This window comes from Halichoerus grypus, chromosome 4 (genome assembly GCF_964656455.1).
Source record: "Halichoerus grypus chromosome 4, mHalGry1.hap1.1, whole genome shotgun sequence".
In the NCBI taxonomy this organism is placed as follows: domain Eukaryota; kingdom Metazoa; phylum Chordata; class Mammalia; order Carnivora; family Phocidae; genus Halichoerus; species Halichoerus grypus.
Genome location: NC_135715.1, coordinates 55,634,266 through 55,654,206, shown reverse-complemented (window position 1 = coordinate 55,654,206; position 19,941 = coordinate 55,634,266). Strand labels below are relative to the sequence as shown.

Below are 19,941 nucleotides of genomic sequence, written 5' to 3'. Positions count from 1 at the left end.
GATGTGTATATATTTTGGCCTGAAATTAGAGGTGTGACTTACGAGGGAAATTTTTTTTTTCCTTCAGCTCCTATGTTCTACACCTCCTGCTGCCCCTATCCTTTGCCACCAGTGTTCTCAGGTCCTGCTGGGGGGACAGAGAAGATCAGAGGTGAAGGGTAGAGATGGCAGAAAGTGGGGTTGGAGCAGTGGGCTGGAGGTAGGGTAGGGAGCATGCAGAGAAAGATCAAAGGTGGATCAGTGGGAGGTGGGAAGGGGGTTGATGGGGAGCAGAAAACATGTTAGTTAGAGGGCAAATAAAACTTACCTTTAAAAAAATTTGTAAACATCTAGGGGTGATTATTTGGATGATTAACTTAAAACGTAAATATAGTACCTGATTTATATTTGCTGCCAGTGTGACCCTATACACAGATAAAATTTAAGATTTGCCATACTGTCTTACCAATAGGTTATCTGTCAAATTAATCACTGACAAAACTTGATTTTCATTGTAGATCAAAGACCAAGCTCACCAATTCGACATCAGGGAAGGAATGACGAGCTTGAGCGTGATGAAAGAAGAGAGGAACGAAGAGTAGACAGAGTGGAGGATAGAAGAGATGAAAGGGCTAGAGAAAGAGAGAGGGAGCGAGAGCGAGACAGAGAGCGTGAGAGGGAGAGGGAGCGTGAGCGGGATCGGGAAAGAGAGAAGGAAAGAGAGCTGGAAAGAGAGCGTGCTAGGGAGCGGGAGAGAGAAAGAGAAAGAGAAAAGGAGAGGGACCGTGAAAGAGAGCGAGATCGTGACCATGATCGAGAGAGGGAGAGAGAGAGGGAGCGAGATAGGGAAAAAGAACGGGAGCGAGAGAGAGAAGAGAGGGAGCGAGAGAGAGAGCGAGAGCGGGAGAGGGAACGAGAGCGAGAGCGGGAACGAGAGAGAGCGAGAGAAAGGGATAAAGAACGAGAGCGTCAGAGGGATTGGGAAGACAAAGACAAAGGACGAGATGACCGCCGAGAAAAGCGGGAAGATACCAGAGAAGACCGGAATCCCAGAGATGGACACGATGAGAGAAAGTCAAAGTAAGAATGAGAATGAATCAGTTCTTTAAAGTTATATTTCAGTAAAGAGTTCAGAAAGTTTCATTTAATGCTTTTTAGTGTGCCCCTGATGCTCTGATAATTCTTTTTGCTCTACATTTTCCTGTATTTTAATTTTATTATATATATTTGGTGTTTAAAGTCTTTTGAATTGTCTGGGGGGGGGGAAACCACTTTCTCATTCTATTTCTGTAACTATGGATATAATTAATCATTCTTGTTTACTGTGCCATTTTTGATGACATACTGGCTTATTCAACTACTATAAACTTGTTAAGGAATCCAACTAAAGGTGATAGAACCAATAAACTTACATCTCATCATATCCACCTTATAACTAGTTAATGGAGTTGACCAGTCACCAGGAGATACTGCCTGTGCTATTCCTGATAATCCTTCATAAGTTTTGTGTACTTATTAGTCTGGAGTCATTACCCCCAGCACCAGAAGCATTCACGTGTCTTAAAACTTGAGGGAAGCCCTGCAACCACTGCATGGCTAGAAGATGATGAGAGATAGGAGTTGTCCTCTCTTGAGCTCTGGAGTTATAGTAGGTTACTGGGCTCAAAAGATGTGTTATTATTTCAAATATCTGAGGACAGTTTCTCTTTTTCTTTTTTTCCCTTGTCTTTTTTTTTTTTTAACCAAAAAGGATTTATTTGCTCAGGTATCTGGGAAGTCCATGGTTGGTGTTCATTTGTTCTGATGTGACTGTATTCAGACTTCCAAACAAAGTATCGGGAATGCTGTCTATCTCTACACTGTTTTCTTCTGTGTGAGTTCCAATCTCAAAAAGGTTTCTCCAGATGATGGCTAAGATGGCCCGAGCGTATGCCTATCATCTTCACAGCCCTCTCTGTATGTTGGGGCTCTCATTAGTTGAGGAGTAGACAAGAGAGCTAAGTCAGTCACTGTAGCTATGAGAATTTTGGACTCATTGGTCAGTTTTGAGGTTTTATGGACATAAAGCTAACTTCATTGGAGTTAACTGCCTTTTTTATAAAGTTTGCTAAAACAAACTGCGGAAATAATTTATATATTCAATTCCATTGCTTCTGCCTCCAGTTCATTTGAATCATAGTGAATACAGCTCCCTTCTTTAGGTTTTTTTCATCACTGCTGTTGTAGATTATGGTTACGGACAAAGAACATAACACAGAAGTGGAGGCTTCTTCTGTTAGGTCTTGGCTTCCCTTCATCTGCAGCTAGGATTTTCTATAGTTCACTGACTGGCTTCCCTTTCCAAGCACATTAAAAAAAGAAATCTTACATTAACATAAAATTCAGATACTACGCTTAACACATGTAGGCACACAGTACATATTATTTCTCTTCCCTGACCTCCTTAAGCTAAGATTGAAATCTTTGTTATTTATCATTATCCAGTCCTATACTTTATTTTTCCATGATTTTGATCTCTGCTTACAGTGGCAAAAATTTCTGGTTCTTTGTAGCTGGACAATCTAAACATTGTAAGGACCCCAGAAACTTAGGAGTCAAACAGCTCTATAACAATAACTAGCTATCTGAAATTAATATCTTGATATGTTTATCAGTTATATTGTCATCTCAGTAGTTGAATTTATCCAGAACGTTTTTTAACCCCTATTATGTAGAAGGTTTTATTTGCTGAATTGCCATACTCTTTATTTTACTCTTAATTTTGTTTCTGTAGCTATTTCCTTGAAGTTAAAGTTCTTTTTTGTGTATTTTAATTAATCACTTTATTCTGGTATATCAGTTATCTCTTGCTTTGTATCAAACCACACAAAAAATTAGTAGTTTAAAACAACCATTAATCTGCTCATAATTCTGTAGATCAGCACTTTTGGCTGGGCTCAGCAGAGCGATTCTGCTGATCTTACTTGGGATCACTCATGTTTCCAGTCAGTCTGATAGCTCAGCTGGGTTTGGATAACCCAGAATGGCCCCACTTTTACATCTGGCATTTGGTACTGGCTGTTGGTTGGGGCATCTCTTTTCTCCTCCACATGACCTTTCATCCTCCAATAGTCTAAACTCTGCATATAATGATGGAAACATACCCAGAGGGCAAAAGCAGAAGTTGCGTTGCCTCTTGAGTCCTGACTTTCCAAACTTACACTGTGTTCTTTCACCACATCCTCTTGTCATAGTGAGTCAGTAGGCCAGCCCAGATTCAAAGAATGGAGAGATAGACGGCCTAATGATGAGGAGCTCTGGATAGGGAATTGTATGAGCTTGGACCTGTAAGTTGTCATTCTAATCTCCTTTTTTCCACCTGGTTACTCATCTGTGTAAATGAGCTGTCAAGGAGATAGGTGTGCTGCAGTGTTTTTGCCACTTTTGACCATAGTGTTTATAAACAATGTTAATTTAAAAAAAAAGTGGCCAAAATTTAATGAGAAAATAGGAAAACACTAGGATAATTTAAGTACCAGAGATAGAAATGACTAGTCACTTAATGTTTAACTTAAAGAACAAGAAATATAGTGAACATATGAATTATTTTATTAATTTGCCACCAAGCAAGTGATTTAGTTCTAAGAAGAGGTAAGGAACCAATTTTTCCAGTATACCCACAACATGACTGGCACTGGGCTTATGATATAACTAATTTAAATTCATGTCTTTTTAACTCCAAAGCAAATACTAAATTTTCTCATTTGACTTCCCAACATAAAGTATTTCTTTATCATAAAAATGTAAAATTAATGAGTTAAGTTTTAGTAAAGGGTACATTAATATATTAATGCCTCTGTTGTATGTTACCATCTTGTAGTAATTAAATCTGGTGATTTAATGAAGCAAGACCTATTGCCATGTATTTTTAAGTCCACAATTGTGTGTCTTAACAAAGTGAAGAATTTTATTAAAGATACTGAATACCTTTTGTATGATATAGCTCTGACAATATTGCTCTCTTACAATTTTATATTCTAGTCATAGTAAAGAAATAATACTAAAAACTAGTAAAGAAATTGCTTTTTCATCCCCTGGAAGTTTATAAGTTATATTTGTCCAACTTAGGAAACGCTATAGAAATGAAGGGAGTCCTAGCCCTCGTCAGTCACCTAAGCGCCGGCGAGAACATTCTCCTGACAGTGATGCGTACAACAGCGGAGATGATAAAAGTAAGCAGAATATTTTCTGTTTCTATGTCCACGTCCCTTTATAGCCATGAGACCATTCTTTGGCATTAGTAGAAAATGATGAAGTAAGATTTAAAATTTTTCTTACTCTGCTGCCTCTGAATATCTCATGTGACTAAAGTATATGCTAGAAATACAGTTACTTTATCGTACTGGCACTGTCATTTCCTACTCTTTGTAATAAAGCCATGTCTTGAGTAAAATTATTGCCATTTTTAAAGTTTTAAAATGAAAAGTGAGAGGTTAGGTTATTATTTTTTCTGTGTAACATGCAATGTTGTTTACCTGGTGAAAGTGTGATTACTTTCATCTTTTTGTATAGATGAAAAACATAGACTCTTGAGCCAGGTTGTACGACCTCAAGAGTCTCGTTCTCTCAGTCCGTCACACCTTACAGAAGACAGGCAGGGTAGATGGAAAGAGGAAGATCGTAAACTAGAAAGAAAAGAGAGTTCAAGGCGGTATGAAGAGCAAGAGCTCAAAGAGAAAGTTTCTTCTGTAGATAAGCAGAGAGAACAGACAGAAATCATGGAAAGCTCAAGAACTCGTGCACAAGACATGATAGGACACCACCCGTCTGACGATCGAGACACATCTGATCGAGCTCATGATGAGAACAAGAAAAAAGCAAAAATTCAAAAGAAACCTATGAAGAAAAAGAAAGAGGATGATGTTGGGATAGAGAGGGGTAACACAGAGACAGCATCTGAAGATGGTCAAGTATTTTCACCAAAAAAAGGACAGAAGAAGAAAAGTATTGAAAAAAAACGTAAAAAATCCAAAGGCGATTCTGATATTTCTGATGAAGAAGCAGCCCTGCAGAGTAAGAAGAAACGAGGCCCACGGACTCCCCCAATAACAACCAAAGAGGAGCTGGTTGAAATTTCCAACGGTAAGGATGGCAGTCTAGAGGATTCTCAGAAAAAAGAAGATACGGCGTTCAGTGACTGGTCTGATGAGGACGTGCCTGAGCGGGCGGAGGGGGCAGAACCGGAGCACGCCGCCACGGCTGCTACTCCTGCAAGGACTCCTTCTCCGTCTTCTCTTCCTCCTCCTCCTCCTCCTGCGGCCACTGCTGCCAGTACCACTGGCCCGGCTCCTCTCGCCACGTCCGCTGCCGCCAGCTTCACATCGACTGCCGCCATTGCCTCCTCTGCCACCCCCACCGGTACCGCCAACGAAGACTTGCACAGAAAGTGCCATAGAGCACGAGCGGAAAAAGTAGAGGCACCTCACGTTACTATAGAAGACGCACCGCATCGCAAGCCAGTGGATCAAAAGAGGAGTAGCAGCCTTGGGAGCAATCGGAGTAATCGTAGTCATACGTCGGGTCGTCTCCGTTCCCCATCCAATGATTCTGCCCATCGAAGTGGAGATGACCAGAGTGGTCGAAAGAGAGTACTGCATAGTGGCTCAAGAGATAGAGAGAAAACAAAAAGTCTGGAAATCACAGGAGAGAGAAAATCTAGGATTGATCAGTTAAAGCGTGGAGAACCCAGTCGAAGTACTTCTTCAGGTAATAAAATTGAATTATAATCTAACCAAGTGTTTCCTGTCTTAGCATATTTTATACAGTTTTATATTTTATACAAATTATAAAGTAAATGCTGTGTTGTTATGATATACACTGCCTTAAAGTTTAAGGAGCTTAAAAGCTTAACCATGCCACCAAAATGTTACCATTAATACCAACCTTATAATGGAGAGACTTTGAGTGACATCCATCAGTTTAATATCAGGATGTTAGTAAGTATATCTTGGTGGAAGGGCGTATGTATTCAAGTCCCTTATTGATGCCTAAAATTTTTAACCTTCCTGCTCTTCTTCCTGCAGCCAGTGCTTGTTCTTTTGACCACAGAAAATAAGGTAGGGCATAGGAAGAGATCAGATAATGAAGTGATCAGTTCTGTTAACGCTTACCATTTTATATATGTATTTCTTGGAAGATATTTTGTGGTTATAGTGGAAATAAACATGTTTCCGTGTCTTTTACCTATTTTTTTTTTTTTTAAGATTTTTTGTTTATTTATTTGACAGAGAGAGAGAGAGACACAGCGAGAGAGGGAACACAAGCAGGGGGAGTGGGAAAGGGAGAAGAAGCAGGCTTCCTGCTGAGCGGGAAGCCCGACGCGGGGCTCGATCCCAGGACCCGGGGATCATGACCTGAGCTGAAGGCAGACGCTTAACGACTGAGCCACCCAGGCGCCCCATCTTTTACCTATTTTAATTAGCACTTTAATGGAGAGAGATCAATTTTTCCTTAAAATGAGTTCCTTGAATAATTGGGAATATAGAAATATCAAATTGTAAGTTTTAAAGGACCCTAAGATGAAACATTTTCTTTCTTTTTCTTTCTTCCCACTGAAGTATAGTTGACACACAATGTTACATTAATTTGAGGTGTTGTATAGCACAGTGATTTGACTTATGCCGTGCTCGCCACAAGCATAGCAACAGTGAAGCATTTTTTATCTTCTCATGTGTTAACTCTTTGTTTTAGATCGCCAGGACTCAAGGAGCCATAGTTCGAGAAGAAGTTCTCCTGAATCGGATCGACAGGTCCATTCAAGATCCGGGTCGTTCGATAGCAGAGATAGGCTTCAAGAACGTGATCGATATGAGCATGATAGAGAGCGGGACAGAGAGAGGAGAGATACAAGACAGAGAGAATGGGACCGAGATGCCGATAAAGATTGGCCACGGAACAGGGACCGAGATAGATTGCGGGAACGAGAGAGAGAACGAGACAAAAGGAGAGATTTGGACAGGGAAAGAGAGAGACTAATTCCTGATTCTATGGAAAGGGACAGGGACAGAGACAGAGACAGAACTTTTGAGAGTTCTTCTCAAATAGAGTCTGTTAAACGCAGTGAAGCAAAACTGGAAAGTGAACATGAAAGAGACCTAGAAGGCACTTCCCGAGACTCTCTTGCTTCGGATAAAGAAAAAATGGATAAAGATCTAGGATCTGTGCAGGGATTTGAAGATCTAAACAAAGCTGAGAGAACTGAGAGTGTGGAAGGTGAGTGCCACACATTTTTGTCTGTTACCCTGCTCCATTCCTTTTCAGATTATATAGGAAACACAATATTATCTTATGAAGGTGTTGTGATATGCATAAGGAAAAGCCCTATGATATTTCAAAAACGTGTTACCCTGATTGGTACTATCAAGGTAGACTTGGTTCAAATTAGCCTAAATGAAATAAAAGAAACGTAAATGCAGTGTCTGTAGATGTTAAAAAAGAATTATCGCCTCCTTTTCTTCAATATTAAAAAAAAAAATCATATAAATGGAAATTATTTCTTGGTTCAGAGACGGACTAAATAACTTATTAGGGATCCTGTTGTCCAGAGCACTTGAGAACAAGTACATGAAACAGTACACATTCCCTGAAGCTGCATTTCCCCTCTGGCCCACTCACAGCCAGCCTCAGCTGTGGGGACCATCATTCTCCACTGCCCCACTCTTTGTTCACCTCCAGTCTGCACTACAGACTGACTCACGCCTCTGAATTCTCTGAAGGCACTATGCTCCAGCCATCTTTGTACCCTCTCTTCCCATTGCCTGGTAGATGTTTGCCCTTTTATCTTCTCTTACCTCAGACGTCAGCTCCCAGTCTGTGCGTCATTTCCTCTGTGAAGCCTTCTCTGCTAAGGGGGCTGTTTCAGGTTGCCATTGCACCTTATCTGTATCACTTTTATAGCATCCCCACACTGTATTACAATTATTTTTCCATGGTTTTCTCCCCACTATACTGTACTCCTTTGTTAGGGACCACAGCTTTTCATTTCTTTATCATCAAGACTATGGCAAGGACACAGTAACTGGTTGATGGATGAAAATATGTTTGCCTGTGCACACATACCCCACATCTTATTCTTTGGTGAATTATAAGCTAGCTTAACAGTAGTAATGGCTCCCCTGGGAAGTCTCCTGGAAATTCTGCCTCCTTGGGATTGGTCTAGTTCTGGTACCAATGCTTATATCATTGTTCTGATATTACCTATCCATTTCAAGCCCTCAAGAAACGTCTGGGATACTTGTATGTAAGTGGCAATATTTTATGGTTCTTTTTATTTGCCATATTGTAACATTGGGCCCAGAGTAAAATTCACCTTCTTTTGGAACTATAAACATCTTTACCATTTCTTGGTTGTCTGATTAGATATATTCCAGTATACCATCTGTTATATATTTTTTTCTTCTTGACAAAAACATTTCTTTCTCAGTGTTCTTCACGTTACATTTTCATCTCAATTTTGAGTATAAATAGCCTCACATCATGAGCCATGGTACTAATGGAGGTACAGCCTTGGGGTATAATTGAATATAATTGAATTAATCATTATAATAGCTCTCTTGTGATTGGAGTCAGTGCCCTTTATCCCTAAAATATATCATTCACTGGTTGTGATCACAGATAACATAGCATAGAAATTTATAGGTGAATTACCTAATGTAAGATGAAAAATTTTATTCACTTAAAGTAGGAAAATGGGTTGGATAAACTTGAAAAAATAAAAATCCTATTATCTGCATTTATGTTTAGACATATATTTGTAGAATGAAGTCATTAAAGTTGGTTACCTTAGGAGCGAATTGGTGGAGGCCTAAGGACATTATTATAGAATTTAATAGAATAGAAAATTATAGGATGACTAGAAACATCTCATAGATTATTATATTTTATTTGCTGCAAATTTATACCTGTAAAGCATAGGGTTGCATTTTGATAACTAGTGCTGTAAACTCGGTAAAGTGTGTGGATAACTGCTGATTAGAAATCTTAAACATACTCTGTAGTTTTAGGATAATTTTAAGTTCACAGCTAACTCACCAGGTGACAAAGCTTAGCCTACGTGGTTGAGAAAAATTGGTAAGATAAATAAAATGTATGCTAGTGGTACCAACAAAATATTTTTAAATTATATTACAACATTCTTTTAAAATTGTGTTGGGATAGGAAAGATGAATTGGGAGGTAGGGAGAGGATGAATGGCACTTTTACATTTTTACCTCCCTGCTGTAAACATCTTTGTATCATGAGCTAAATGTTATGAACTAAGATTTAAGTTTCAAATAAATGTTATTAATAAGCTTGCAAGTCTTTTAAGTTAATGAGTTTATTGAAGTTAGTAAATTTGGATTTACTTGAAGTTTTATTATAAAAGATTAATGCACACAAGCAACATTAATAAGTTAGTGGTACCTTTTGTTATATTTTAATTGTAATCTTATAACTTGTTTCGATATTGCTGTTCATACTGTGTTCTTGCCATTAAAATTAAATTTAATTCAGTTTTATTTTTTTCTTTTTGAATCGTCAAGTATTTTGAATAATTAAGAAATATAGTTTTCTAAGGAAAAAAATACTTTTCAGGTATTTTTAGTGTTTCCTCTTTGGTTTCACTTAGATGTCCCTTAGATGTGCTCTTTGACATGAAATTAATCTTTCCAAAGCAGGAGATGACGAATCCAAGCTAGATGATGCACATTCATTAGGATCTGGTGCTGGAGAAGGCTATGAGCCGATCAGTGATGATGAACTAGATGAAATTCTAGCAGGTGATGCTGAAAAGAGGGAAGACCAACAGGATGAGGAGAAGATGCCAGGTAATCATTTACAGGGGTGGTTGAACATAAAAATTACCTGATTTATGGTATTAAGGTATTTTTTGTTCACTTTCATGCTGTGCGAATTAATGAAAGGCAATTAGAATTTTTCCCTTTATGTTTAAGACTGAAAGGCCAATAAAATGAAAATTATAGTCTATATGTTCTGCTCATTTTTAAGTAGACAGTGCCCATAAATTGGAAGAGTCCCATTTAAAGTAGCCAAATTCTAAGATTTCCATTCTGCAGGTTAAGATTCATATTCTGTGACCTGGAATCTAACCAAATACTGATTGCCTAGCAGTGTTCTAGATGGTAGATATGTGGTACAGAGCTTCAAAATTGTGCCACAAGCCAACTTTTGAAACAATCATTCAAAAATTTACAATCGTTGAAATTATATTTAAACAGTATCTATTTACTTCTATCAATTTTCTGAACTCAGGAATTATTTTCCCTTATAGTACACTTTATGCGTTGCCAGAGCTTATTCTAGTGACTGCACCATGAAGCAACACCCATTGATGTTCCTGTTGAATCATCCCAGTTAGTCTGATTGTTATAACTTTTTTTTTTTTTTAAATCATTGTGAGGGTCTTTGCTTTGTCTGGGTATGTAAAATATTAAACTTTTATTTTGACTTAATTTTTTATATATATCACAATTTTGTCTACTAATGTAGAAGGTATGTATGATTATCTTTTTTATGATATGCCATTAGGTACTTCTAAATAGAATATTACTTTGTTAATTTTTTCAATTGTTCCTTGTCAGTGGATGGATTATTTGTTCTCCGTATTAATAGCCACTGCCTGAGTTATTTATAGGAATGCGTTTGGGTTTTTGTTTGCTTGCCTGTTTTCTTTTGGTGAGGTTTTTTATTGTAAAGGTCCTTAGATTCTAAGTATTAGTCTTTATAGGAAAGCTTTCATTTTAAGAATAGGACATTTTTGGTTCAAAGGACTTGTTATTTAATGCTGTCTGTGTTTTGCAATTTCTGTTTCTCTAAAGATAACAAGAATGCTATTTCTTGGTGTAAAAAAAAAAAAAATCCTGTTCTTAACTTTTTACAGATCCATTAGATGTGATAGATGTGGATTGGTCTGGTCTTATGCCAAAGCATCCAAAAGAACCACGAGAGCCTGGGGCTGCACTGTTAAAATTCACACCTGGAGCTGTTATGCTCAGAGTTGGGATTTCTAAAAAGTTGGCAGGTTCTGAACTCTTTACCAAAGTCAAAGAAACATGTCAGAGACTTTTAGAAAAACCCAAAGGTAATTGCATTCTACTTTGTGCAGTGTCTCCTATAGCTTAATTAAGTGCCTTTGCAAAGGGTGCTGTTCTGTTCTCATGCAGCACTTACCATATAAGAACTGGGTTTTTGTTTTTGTTTTGAGGACTCACTTAGGTTCTTTATTTAAATCTTCTTTGAAATTTTAGAAAGGAATTTTGACCATGAAAATTAAAACCCACAGAAAAGTTTCAAAAATAGCACAAATGAGCTTTCTTACCGTAATTACTTTTTAACAGGTAAGTTCAAATGTCAGAGCCCTCAGTGGTGTTCCCAAAACTAAACAAAGCAGAGCCTGGAAGAGTGAACTAGATATTTTTCATATCTAAGTAAACTGGGTGTCTTGGCAACCCTTTCCCCTGGAAAATGCAGAGTTCTAACCAAATGCAAATGTGTAGGTTGAGCCTTTAACGAAGGGATAAAAACTTAGAACTTGGTGTCTAGACCAGATGGTCTGGATTCCTCAACAGGCCCACCACTTGTTAGCTATTATTTAATCTCTGTGTGTTAGTGTCACCATTTGTAAGCTGGGAATAATTAAACCATCAACTTCATAAGATCGTTAGGAGGAGCAAATGAGGTATTGTAAGTAAAATACTTAGAACAATTCCTGACATTTAGTGACACTCAATAAATATTGACTGCTACTATTTCGTTTGAAAATATTTTATCACATTGATTTGAGACCTTATGGCAACAACTTTTCACTATTCTACAGTTTTTTTCTATTTTATCTGGTTCCTACCTTATTAATACTTTATTAATGGGAGGGGGATGACTGTAGTAAAAAGGAAAGGAGATAAAACATTAAAGCGACATTTAATTTTATATCATGTTTGTGAGAGTAAAAAAAGTTTAGGTAAAAAAAGCTTTTTACTAATACAAAATTGAAAAAAATTGTTTCAGGGTTTGTTTTTTTTTTTTTTTGACTGTTAGCATAAGCAATAAAACTTTGTTTGACATGTCCCAATGAACATAGAATGTATGTACATGAAACAAATTATAACTGTGAATGTATATTAACTTGACAAATGACCAAATTCTTGGATTCCTGCCCCACTCTTTTTACCGTAGTTGGTTGGCTCTGTGACCTTAAGCAAATAACTCCTGTGGGTATAAAATGATGGAACGAAACCCCTAAGGTCTTACCCACCTCTGAAGCTATTTGCTCCTATGACTTTGCTAACTATAGAAATGCAGTTTGGCCCTAACTTAATGACATATATTGTAAAAGGGGGTTAATTGTTGCTTACCAATCAGATCTCTCCTACTTTTTGCTGTGATAGCTTTATTAGAGAACGAGAGAACTGATACGTGATGCTCAATATAAGTTTCCTAAGGAATGGGACTTCGTCTACTGTTGTATCCATTGTCTAATGATCTTAGACATTCTTACTAATTATGCTAGTGCCTAGAAGAGTACCCGACACACAGTAGGTACTCAATAGGTATTTGTAAAATAATTGGTACTGATTTTTTCCTTCCCATTTGGTCTGTTTCAGTGCCCCAGTACTGAAGAAAGTATATCCCTATGCCATATGTAATTTTTAAAAAAATTCTAAGATTGAAAACCGAAAATTTTACGTGTATACTGAAATTTAAATTGCTTCTGTCTAGGTTTTCTGTGTCTAGTGTGATAGATTTAAAAACAAATACAGGGGTGCCTGGCTGGCCCATTTGGTAGAGCCTATAGCTCTTGTTCTCAGGGTCATGAGTTCGAGCCCCATGTTGGGTGAAGACTTACTTTTAAAAAGAAAAGGTACAACTAAAACAGTCTTGAATAATTAGGTGGTAGTCATTTCAAAACCACGAAGAAACTGGACGTTTAACCATGTTATACTTTCTAGGGACATGTGCAAGTGTGTGTTTTGTCTTCTGTTTTGAAAGCAACTTCGTTATTGTGTATAAAAATGCAACTGATTTCTGGATATTAATTTTGTATCCTGCAACTTTACTGAAATCATTTGTTACCTCTAGGAAAACTGCCTTTGCTGTATCCCCAAGGTATTGGACTATTGTGTTTTTATTTTCATTATCTCCATGTATTTTTTGTTTTCCTCTTTCATTTCTTTGTTGACCCATTGGTTGTTTTTAGTAGCATGTTGTTTAACCTCCACATGTTTTTTTCCCCTTATAATTTCTAGTTTTATACTGTTGTGGTCTGAAAAGATGCAGGATATGATTTCAATCCTCTTAAATTTACTGAGACTTGTTTTGTGGCCTATTATGTATATTGCCTATCATTTTCACCATTGTTATGGTAACTTTGATAAAGTATAGACTGTGGAATATTGAAGCAGCCAGTAACACTTTCCTATTTTAGGAAAACTTAATGCCTGTTTGTTTTTATTAAAAGATGCAGACAGTCTTTTTGAACATGAATTGGGGGCTCTCAACATGGCTGCATTACTACGAAAAGAAGAGCGAGCAAGTCTTCTTAGTAATCTTGGACCATGTTGTAAAGCGTTATGCTTCAGACGGGATTCAGCAATCCGGAAGCAGCTTGTTAAAAATGAGAAGGTACTGTTGTTTCCTTGAAAAAAAATGCAAAGTGTATGCATTGTATGAATGTATGTATGAATTATATGAATGGCATTTTTTTTTTCATTTGATTGCTTTAAGGTGAGATTAAGGTCTCATCTGCTTTTATGAGTTCGGTTTCCTAGTCTTTTACACATGTAAAAGGAAGAATTCTATTTATAATAGTTTTCATTTTATTTTAATAGTATTGATGAACATTTGTGAATAGCAATTTGTTATTCAAAATTAGATGCATAAAGAATTTAAAATTTTCTTTCTGTGAAATATTTTGTGAAAAGTTTCTCAAGATAAATTTCTAGTACGTTTCATTATCTAAACAAGATCAGGGAAAAGATTTTCGAGACACAAGAGTGATAAGGATATTTATAAGAAGAAATAGTGTTTATGAGAATGTACCAGGTCAGAAGAAAGGGAAATAAATACAAGTGATTATATTTAAGCTTTTACTTGAGAAGAATAAAGGGAATTGAAACATAAGAGAAATAGAAATTTAGATTTGGGAGAGATCTGATCATGAGAAATTGAAAATGTCTTAACTTTTAAAACCAACTCTCTTAGGCTTTTTAAAGATTAGAGAAATATTCATTAGCTTTTTACCTGGGGACATTAAGAAAACATTGCTAGCAGAAAGTGTACTTCATTAAAGAAAAAGTCATGAAAAAGCAAGGGATGAACTCAACTCCAAAGATTAAAGTGGAAACAGATACAAGGCATAGGAGGTTTTTAAAGTCTTCCTTGATTAAAGGCCATTCTCAGAACTACTTTTGACAGAGTTGCTACTGTCATTCTTCTTCGCACTCCCATTTCATGTACTTCGTATACTACTTAGTTCCCTGCATTCTGTTGCTTAGGTGCCCATTGCTCCTTGCAGCTTTTCTCAGCTGGAAAATTTCCAGAATTAAACCCCAGGTAGCCCTAATAAGCATGTAGGTAATGAATCACTTCTCTTTTATGTATCTAGAGTGGTACTGCTTCCATCCTCAGTATCGAATTTGAAAAATAATCCATCATATCATTTTCTGTTGGCTCAAGTAGGGGACGTCAGTTGAGAGAGGCTACACATTTCGAAGTCTCACCAGAATCCTGCCCCCTTTTTTATAAAAAATATTTTGTAACACTCCCTGGTTCCTCTTCTGATATGCCATATGCTTCTCAAAAATTGTGACAACCAAAAATACCCTTGTAAAATTCTCCTTGAGCACTGTTGTCAGAACCTTGTAATCCTTCAGTACAGGGCACAGCCCATTAACTAACACATGACACGTTATAAAAAGTTAGAGTGGCACAGTATAAATGTCTTAAATGATCCATCTAAAGAAAGCATTGTAAGCTTTCTGATCACTCAGGGTTAAAAATATTTGCACAAAAGCTGAAGAGAGAACTGAAGAAAAATGAATTTCAGATGCTAGAGAATCTCATGAAAAATGCTAGGAAAAATAAACAAAAACCTTTAAAATGTATAACTATAAAAGAAAAGTACAGACTAGGACCATTCATTGAGGAAAGTTGTATGACGGTAAACTCATATTGGTTGGCATTGTCTTTAAATATAATATGTATTTTAAAAATCATTCTTTACTATATATCAGAAGAGATAGGTAAAGGATGTGAAGAGAACACCTAGCTGCTTTAAATGAGTTTAACTCTCATTTGGTATTATAGTTTTGAAAGAATGTATAGAACCTGTAGCAAGCAAAAGGAAAGAAAGAATACCAAAAATAAATTAATAGGAAAACAGAAGTAGTAAAACCCAAAATTTGGTTCTGAAGAGATGAAAAATATTGATAATCCCCTACAAGTCTCACAGATAGTAAAAGGATAATATTGTAAAGAACTCTATGCACGTAAGTTTGACAATTTAGAAGAAATGGATCAATTGCTCTAAAAGCCACAAGCACCAAAACTTCCTCAAGAAGTAATAGATAATCTGAATAGTCCTGTGTCTGTTTCATTTGGTTTTGTTTTTATTGTTGGAAAAGAATTCTGCACTCTCAGATGATTTCACTGGCCAAAATCTATCAAACATTTAAGTTAGAAAAAACACCAGTTCTACCTAATTTCTTCCAGAAAATTGAAGAGACAGGAATACTTCCCACCTCATTGTATGAGGCCAGCAGTACTTGGCTATCAAAACTAGATAAAGACATCACAAGAAAACTATAGATCAATATCTCTCATGAACATAGTCATAAAAAAATCCTCAAAACTTGGAAATCAAATCCAGCAATATATAAAAAAGACTACACCACGACCAAGAACCATTTATCCTCTGAATGAAAGGCTGTTTTAATATTCTAAAATCATTCAATGTAATCTACACAGTAACAGACCAAAAAGAAAAAAATACCTCATCATATCAATTGATGCAGAAAAAACATTTGATAAAATTCAGCATTCCTTTACAATAAGAATTCTTAGCAAGCTAGAATTAGAGTCTTTTACTTTTTGAAGGGCATCTACAAAAACCTACAGCTAACATACTTAATGGTAAAAGTTTGAAAGATTTCCCGGAGAGATCAGGAACAAGGCAAGGATGCCTATTCTCACTACCCCTACTCTGCATTTACTGGAAGTTCTTGACAGTTCAATAAGAAAAGGAAATAAAAGGCATACAGATTGGAAAGGAAGAAGTAAAACTGTATTTATTCACAGACAACGTGATTGCCTACATAAAAGTTTCAAGGAATTTATCAGAAATGCTTAGAATTTATTTTATAAGTTTAACAAGGCCACAGGCTACAAAGCAGGCAAAAAGCAATTGTATTTCCTTATACTGATAGTGTATAGAAGTACCTGGGAATATGAAATGAAGGGGAAAAAATTTTTTTTTACCATGGCTCCCCCCAAAAAAGTACTTAGGTATAAATCTAACAAAACATGTACAGGCTCTGTGTGCCAAAAACTATAAAACACTGATTAAAAAAAAAAAATCAAAGATAACCTAAATAATGGAGAGATACATCGTGTTCATGGATTGAAAGACTCGATATAGTTAAGATTAGGATTCTCCCCAAATGGATCTACAGATTTAACACAATGCGGCAAAATCCCAGCAGGTCTTTTTGTTTGTTTTGTAGATACAAACTGATTCTAAAGTCTATGTGGTAAGTCAAAGCAACAAGAATACACAAAATAATTTTTTAAAAAGATGAAGGAAGTTGAAGGACTCACAGTACCCAATTCCAAGACTTACTATAAAGCCACAATACTCAAGATAATGTGGTACTGGCGCCAGGGATGAGACACTTAGATCGATGGAACAGAGTCCAGAAATAAACCCACACAAATATGACTAGTCAGCTGGCGTGGGGGGGGGGGGGATTTAAAAATGGGGTGTGTTTAAAGTTTTTATTTTGAGATACTTGATCTTCATCAAAATTTTAAACTTCTGTGAAAGAGACGGAGAATGAAAAGACATATACTGGAAGAAAATATTTGGAATCACTTTTTGGAAAAAGGACTTAGGTACTTAGAATATATAAAGAACTCTCAAAAATTAACAGAAAATAGGCAATCCAGTGTTTTTTAAATGGGCAAGACTTGAATGGACAATTCACCAAAGAGGATAAATGGATATATATGGATAAGCACAAGAAAAGATGTAAGAGGATAAATGGATATATATGGATAAGCACAAGAAAAGATGTTTGACAATATTAACCACTAGAGAATGCAGATTAAAACTTAGATACCATTGTGAATCTATTTTAATAGCTAAAAACCAAACAACAAAAAACCCCATGGTGAGGATGCAGAGCTTGAAACTGCCAGTGTTGCTGGTGAGAATGCAGCACGCTGCAGCCACTTTGGAAAACGGTTTGGTGGTTTCTTGTAAAGTTAGATATATACTCACTGTATGACCCAGTAATCCCATTGCTAGGTATTTACCTTAGAAGAATGAAAACTTATGTTCATATAAAAACCTGTCCACAAAAGCTTAGCTCAGGTCTTTTCATAATTTCCAACTGAAAACCACCCCAGTGTTCTATACATAGCTAACTGGTAAACTGGGGCACATCCATATAACGGATTACTAATTTTAATAAAAAATAACCAAACTGTCAGTACTGTTAACGACATGGATTAATCTCAGGAGTATGTGTCAGAAATCATACAGTATATAATTCCATTTATTTGATGTTCTGGAAAAGGCAAAACGATTAGAGAGACCCTGTCATTGGTTGTCAGGGGTTAGAGTTGGGCAGAGGGTGTGAACACAAAAAGGGACAGCAAAGGGAGTTTTCTGAATGATGAAACTTTATTCTGATTGTGGTCATGGTTACGTGAATCAATACATAAGTCTAAACTCACAGAACTACACGTAAAAAGTCAATTTACTGTATCACAACATACATATTTTTTAGTGTAGATGTGATCAAAGAACCACTGTTCTTTAAGGATCCTAGAAAGAAGAGAAATGGCAGAAGGCTTGATAGTCAAAACTCACCTTATTTCATTTATGAACATAGTTGGAGAACATTTAACAAAATTTTAGGACAGCAGTTTCCAAAAATGCTAATGTAGCTTTAAGTTACAATAATAGAGATACACATTTTAGCAGAAGGGAGGTAGTAGTTTCTCCTTACACTGCAGTGATCAGCTGTCTTCTAGAGAATTTGTTCACTTCTAGAGCCCACATTTTATGGGATAGTAACAGACCAGAAAGGAGTGTGGAGTGTTCGGTGCTTTTCTTCAGAGGACTGAAAGGTTGTCATGGAAGAGTAAGATTGAATTAGTGTGCAGCTCTAAAGAAGAGATTTTATTTCAACATGTTCAAGAATGTGCAGTGATTGTTGTTTGCTTTGTCGTTGGAAATAAAAGCTAGTTGATTACCTGTCAGGGATGGCTGAAGATTCCTACTTTAAGCAAGAGGTCCCCTTTTAAAGATTGCTTTCTTTTCTACGATTACTTGAATCTGAAAACATTTAATTTTGCTTTTAAATATCCATCCCAAATTAATTTTTCTTGCAGCTTTGATATTTTTGTTAGAGGTTAACCTGCCTGTCTTTCCTACTGTTAACTAATAACATACATCTTTTAAAATTTGTTTTTGTTTTCTTCAAATTAGGGCACTGTAAAACAAGCTTACACGAATGCTCCAGTGGTAGACAATGACTTGCTGCGATTGAGTCTTCGGCTATTTAAAAAGAAGACTACTTGTCATGCCCCAGGACACGAGAAGGCTGACGATAATAAACTCCCACAGCCCAGCGTCCAGCAGGAACTGTGTGTGTCTTAGGACTGAATTCCAGTGACATTTCTGGGACTGTGTTCCTTCAGGATTGCATATTCTTTTTCAGAGTTCTTTGGTTTGACAAACATTCAGGACAAAGGCAGAAAAGATTTATCAGCCGTGGTAAAAGGGTGAAGAACAACTTGGATCTAAAGTTTAATGACACTAGTTTTGGCTTAATTAAGATTTTACATAAATTTTTACACAGTACTTGATACTCCTGCGAAATAATGTGAAAACATCTAGATTTAGCAGTTTATTCTGTACCTTTTGTTAAAACTGAAGATTTTGGAAAACGGTTGCCACTGCTCTTGCAGCCTCTGAATATTTTTTATGAAATGGAGCTACTGACTTATGTTTTGGATCATCCCTACAGAAACTGATTTTATTCAGAATCAGTGTGTTCACAGAATGAATGCACACACTGCAATTTTGTGCTGTACAGAACTCTTGAAAGCGGATGCTTGGTCCCACATGCTGTGTTTGTGGGCAGACCTCCAGCAGGGGAGAGCCAAAGTACTTTTTTTCCTCTCTAAAGTTCTAAAAAAAATTACTAATGGGTTTTTTTTTTTTTAAATATATGTGCATTGTTACAATGTATATTGGACGTGTTTGGATTCTCAATGGTTTTGTTTGTTATCAAAGACTGTCTACTGTTTTTATTTTTAATAAATGTACCTTTCCTTTCCTTGTTCTAGATTCAGTTTGCTCTTCATTGATCTTATTCCTGATGTTCTGAAACATTTGTCATCAATGCTGTTTCATACTTCACATATATTACTGCTCAATAATGCAACAGGAGTTGAGGAATATACTTCAAATACAGCTCAGTAATACTTGAAGCGAACCAGGAGTTAGCAAACCTTTGTCATCTGACCTTTAAAATCCATTACCATCATATTTTTCAGAGCTATAACCTTTGATTACATTGAACTGTCTAGCCTATAATATGTAGAATGACTTAATTTTTTAAAATTACAATATTTGTTTTATTCTGTGTATATATATGTAACTCATGAAGTGGACTCTTAGAAGGATTTGAAAAGGAATCC

General features: G+C 36.4%; 1 protein-coding gene across 9 annotated transcripts in view; it reads left to right on the top strand.

Annotated features, from left to right (window-relative positions):
- The window catches only part of ZC3H13 (zinc finger CCCH-type containing 13), a 93,293-nt gene extending 73,707 nt beyond the window's left edge, over positions 1-19,586 (top strand). For 5 of the 9 annotated variants that reach the window (XM_078070347.1, XM_036071076.2, XM_036071075.2 and 2 more), the window contains 9 exons: positions 68-151; positions 498-1,059; positions 4,087-4,190; positions 4,531-5,724; positions 6,709-7,230; positions 9,672-9,824; positions 10,898-11,098; positions 13,472-13,635; positions 18,725-19,586. In XM_078070347.1, coding sequence (XP_077926473.1) covers positions 68-151; positions 498-1,059; positions 4,087-4,190; positions 4,531-5,724; positions 6,709-7,230; positions 9,672-9,824; positions 10,898-11,098; positions 13,472-13,635; positions 18,725-18,895 — 3,155 coding nt within the window. In that variant the 3' untranslated portion in view covers positions 18,896-19,586. The remainder of the gene's footprint in view (positions 1-67; positions 152-497; positions 1,060-4,086; positions 4,191-4,530; positions 5,725-6,708; positions 7,231-9,671; positions 9,825-10,897; positions 11,099-13,471; positions 13,636-18,724) is intronic. The other 4 variants (XM_036071078.2, XM_036071077.2, XM_036071080.2 and 1 more) reach the window with 4 other exon arrangements.
- Positions 19,587-19,941: the final 355 nt, after the last annotated feature.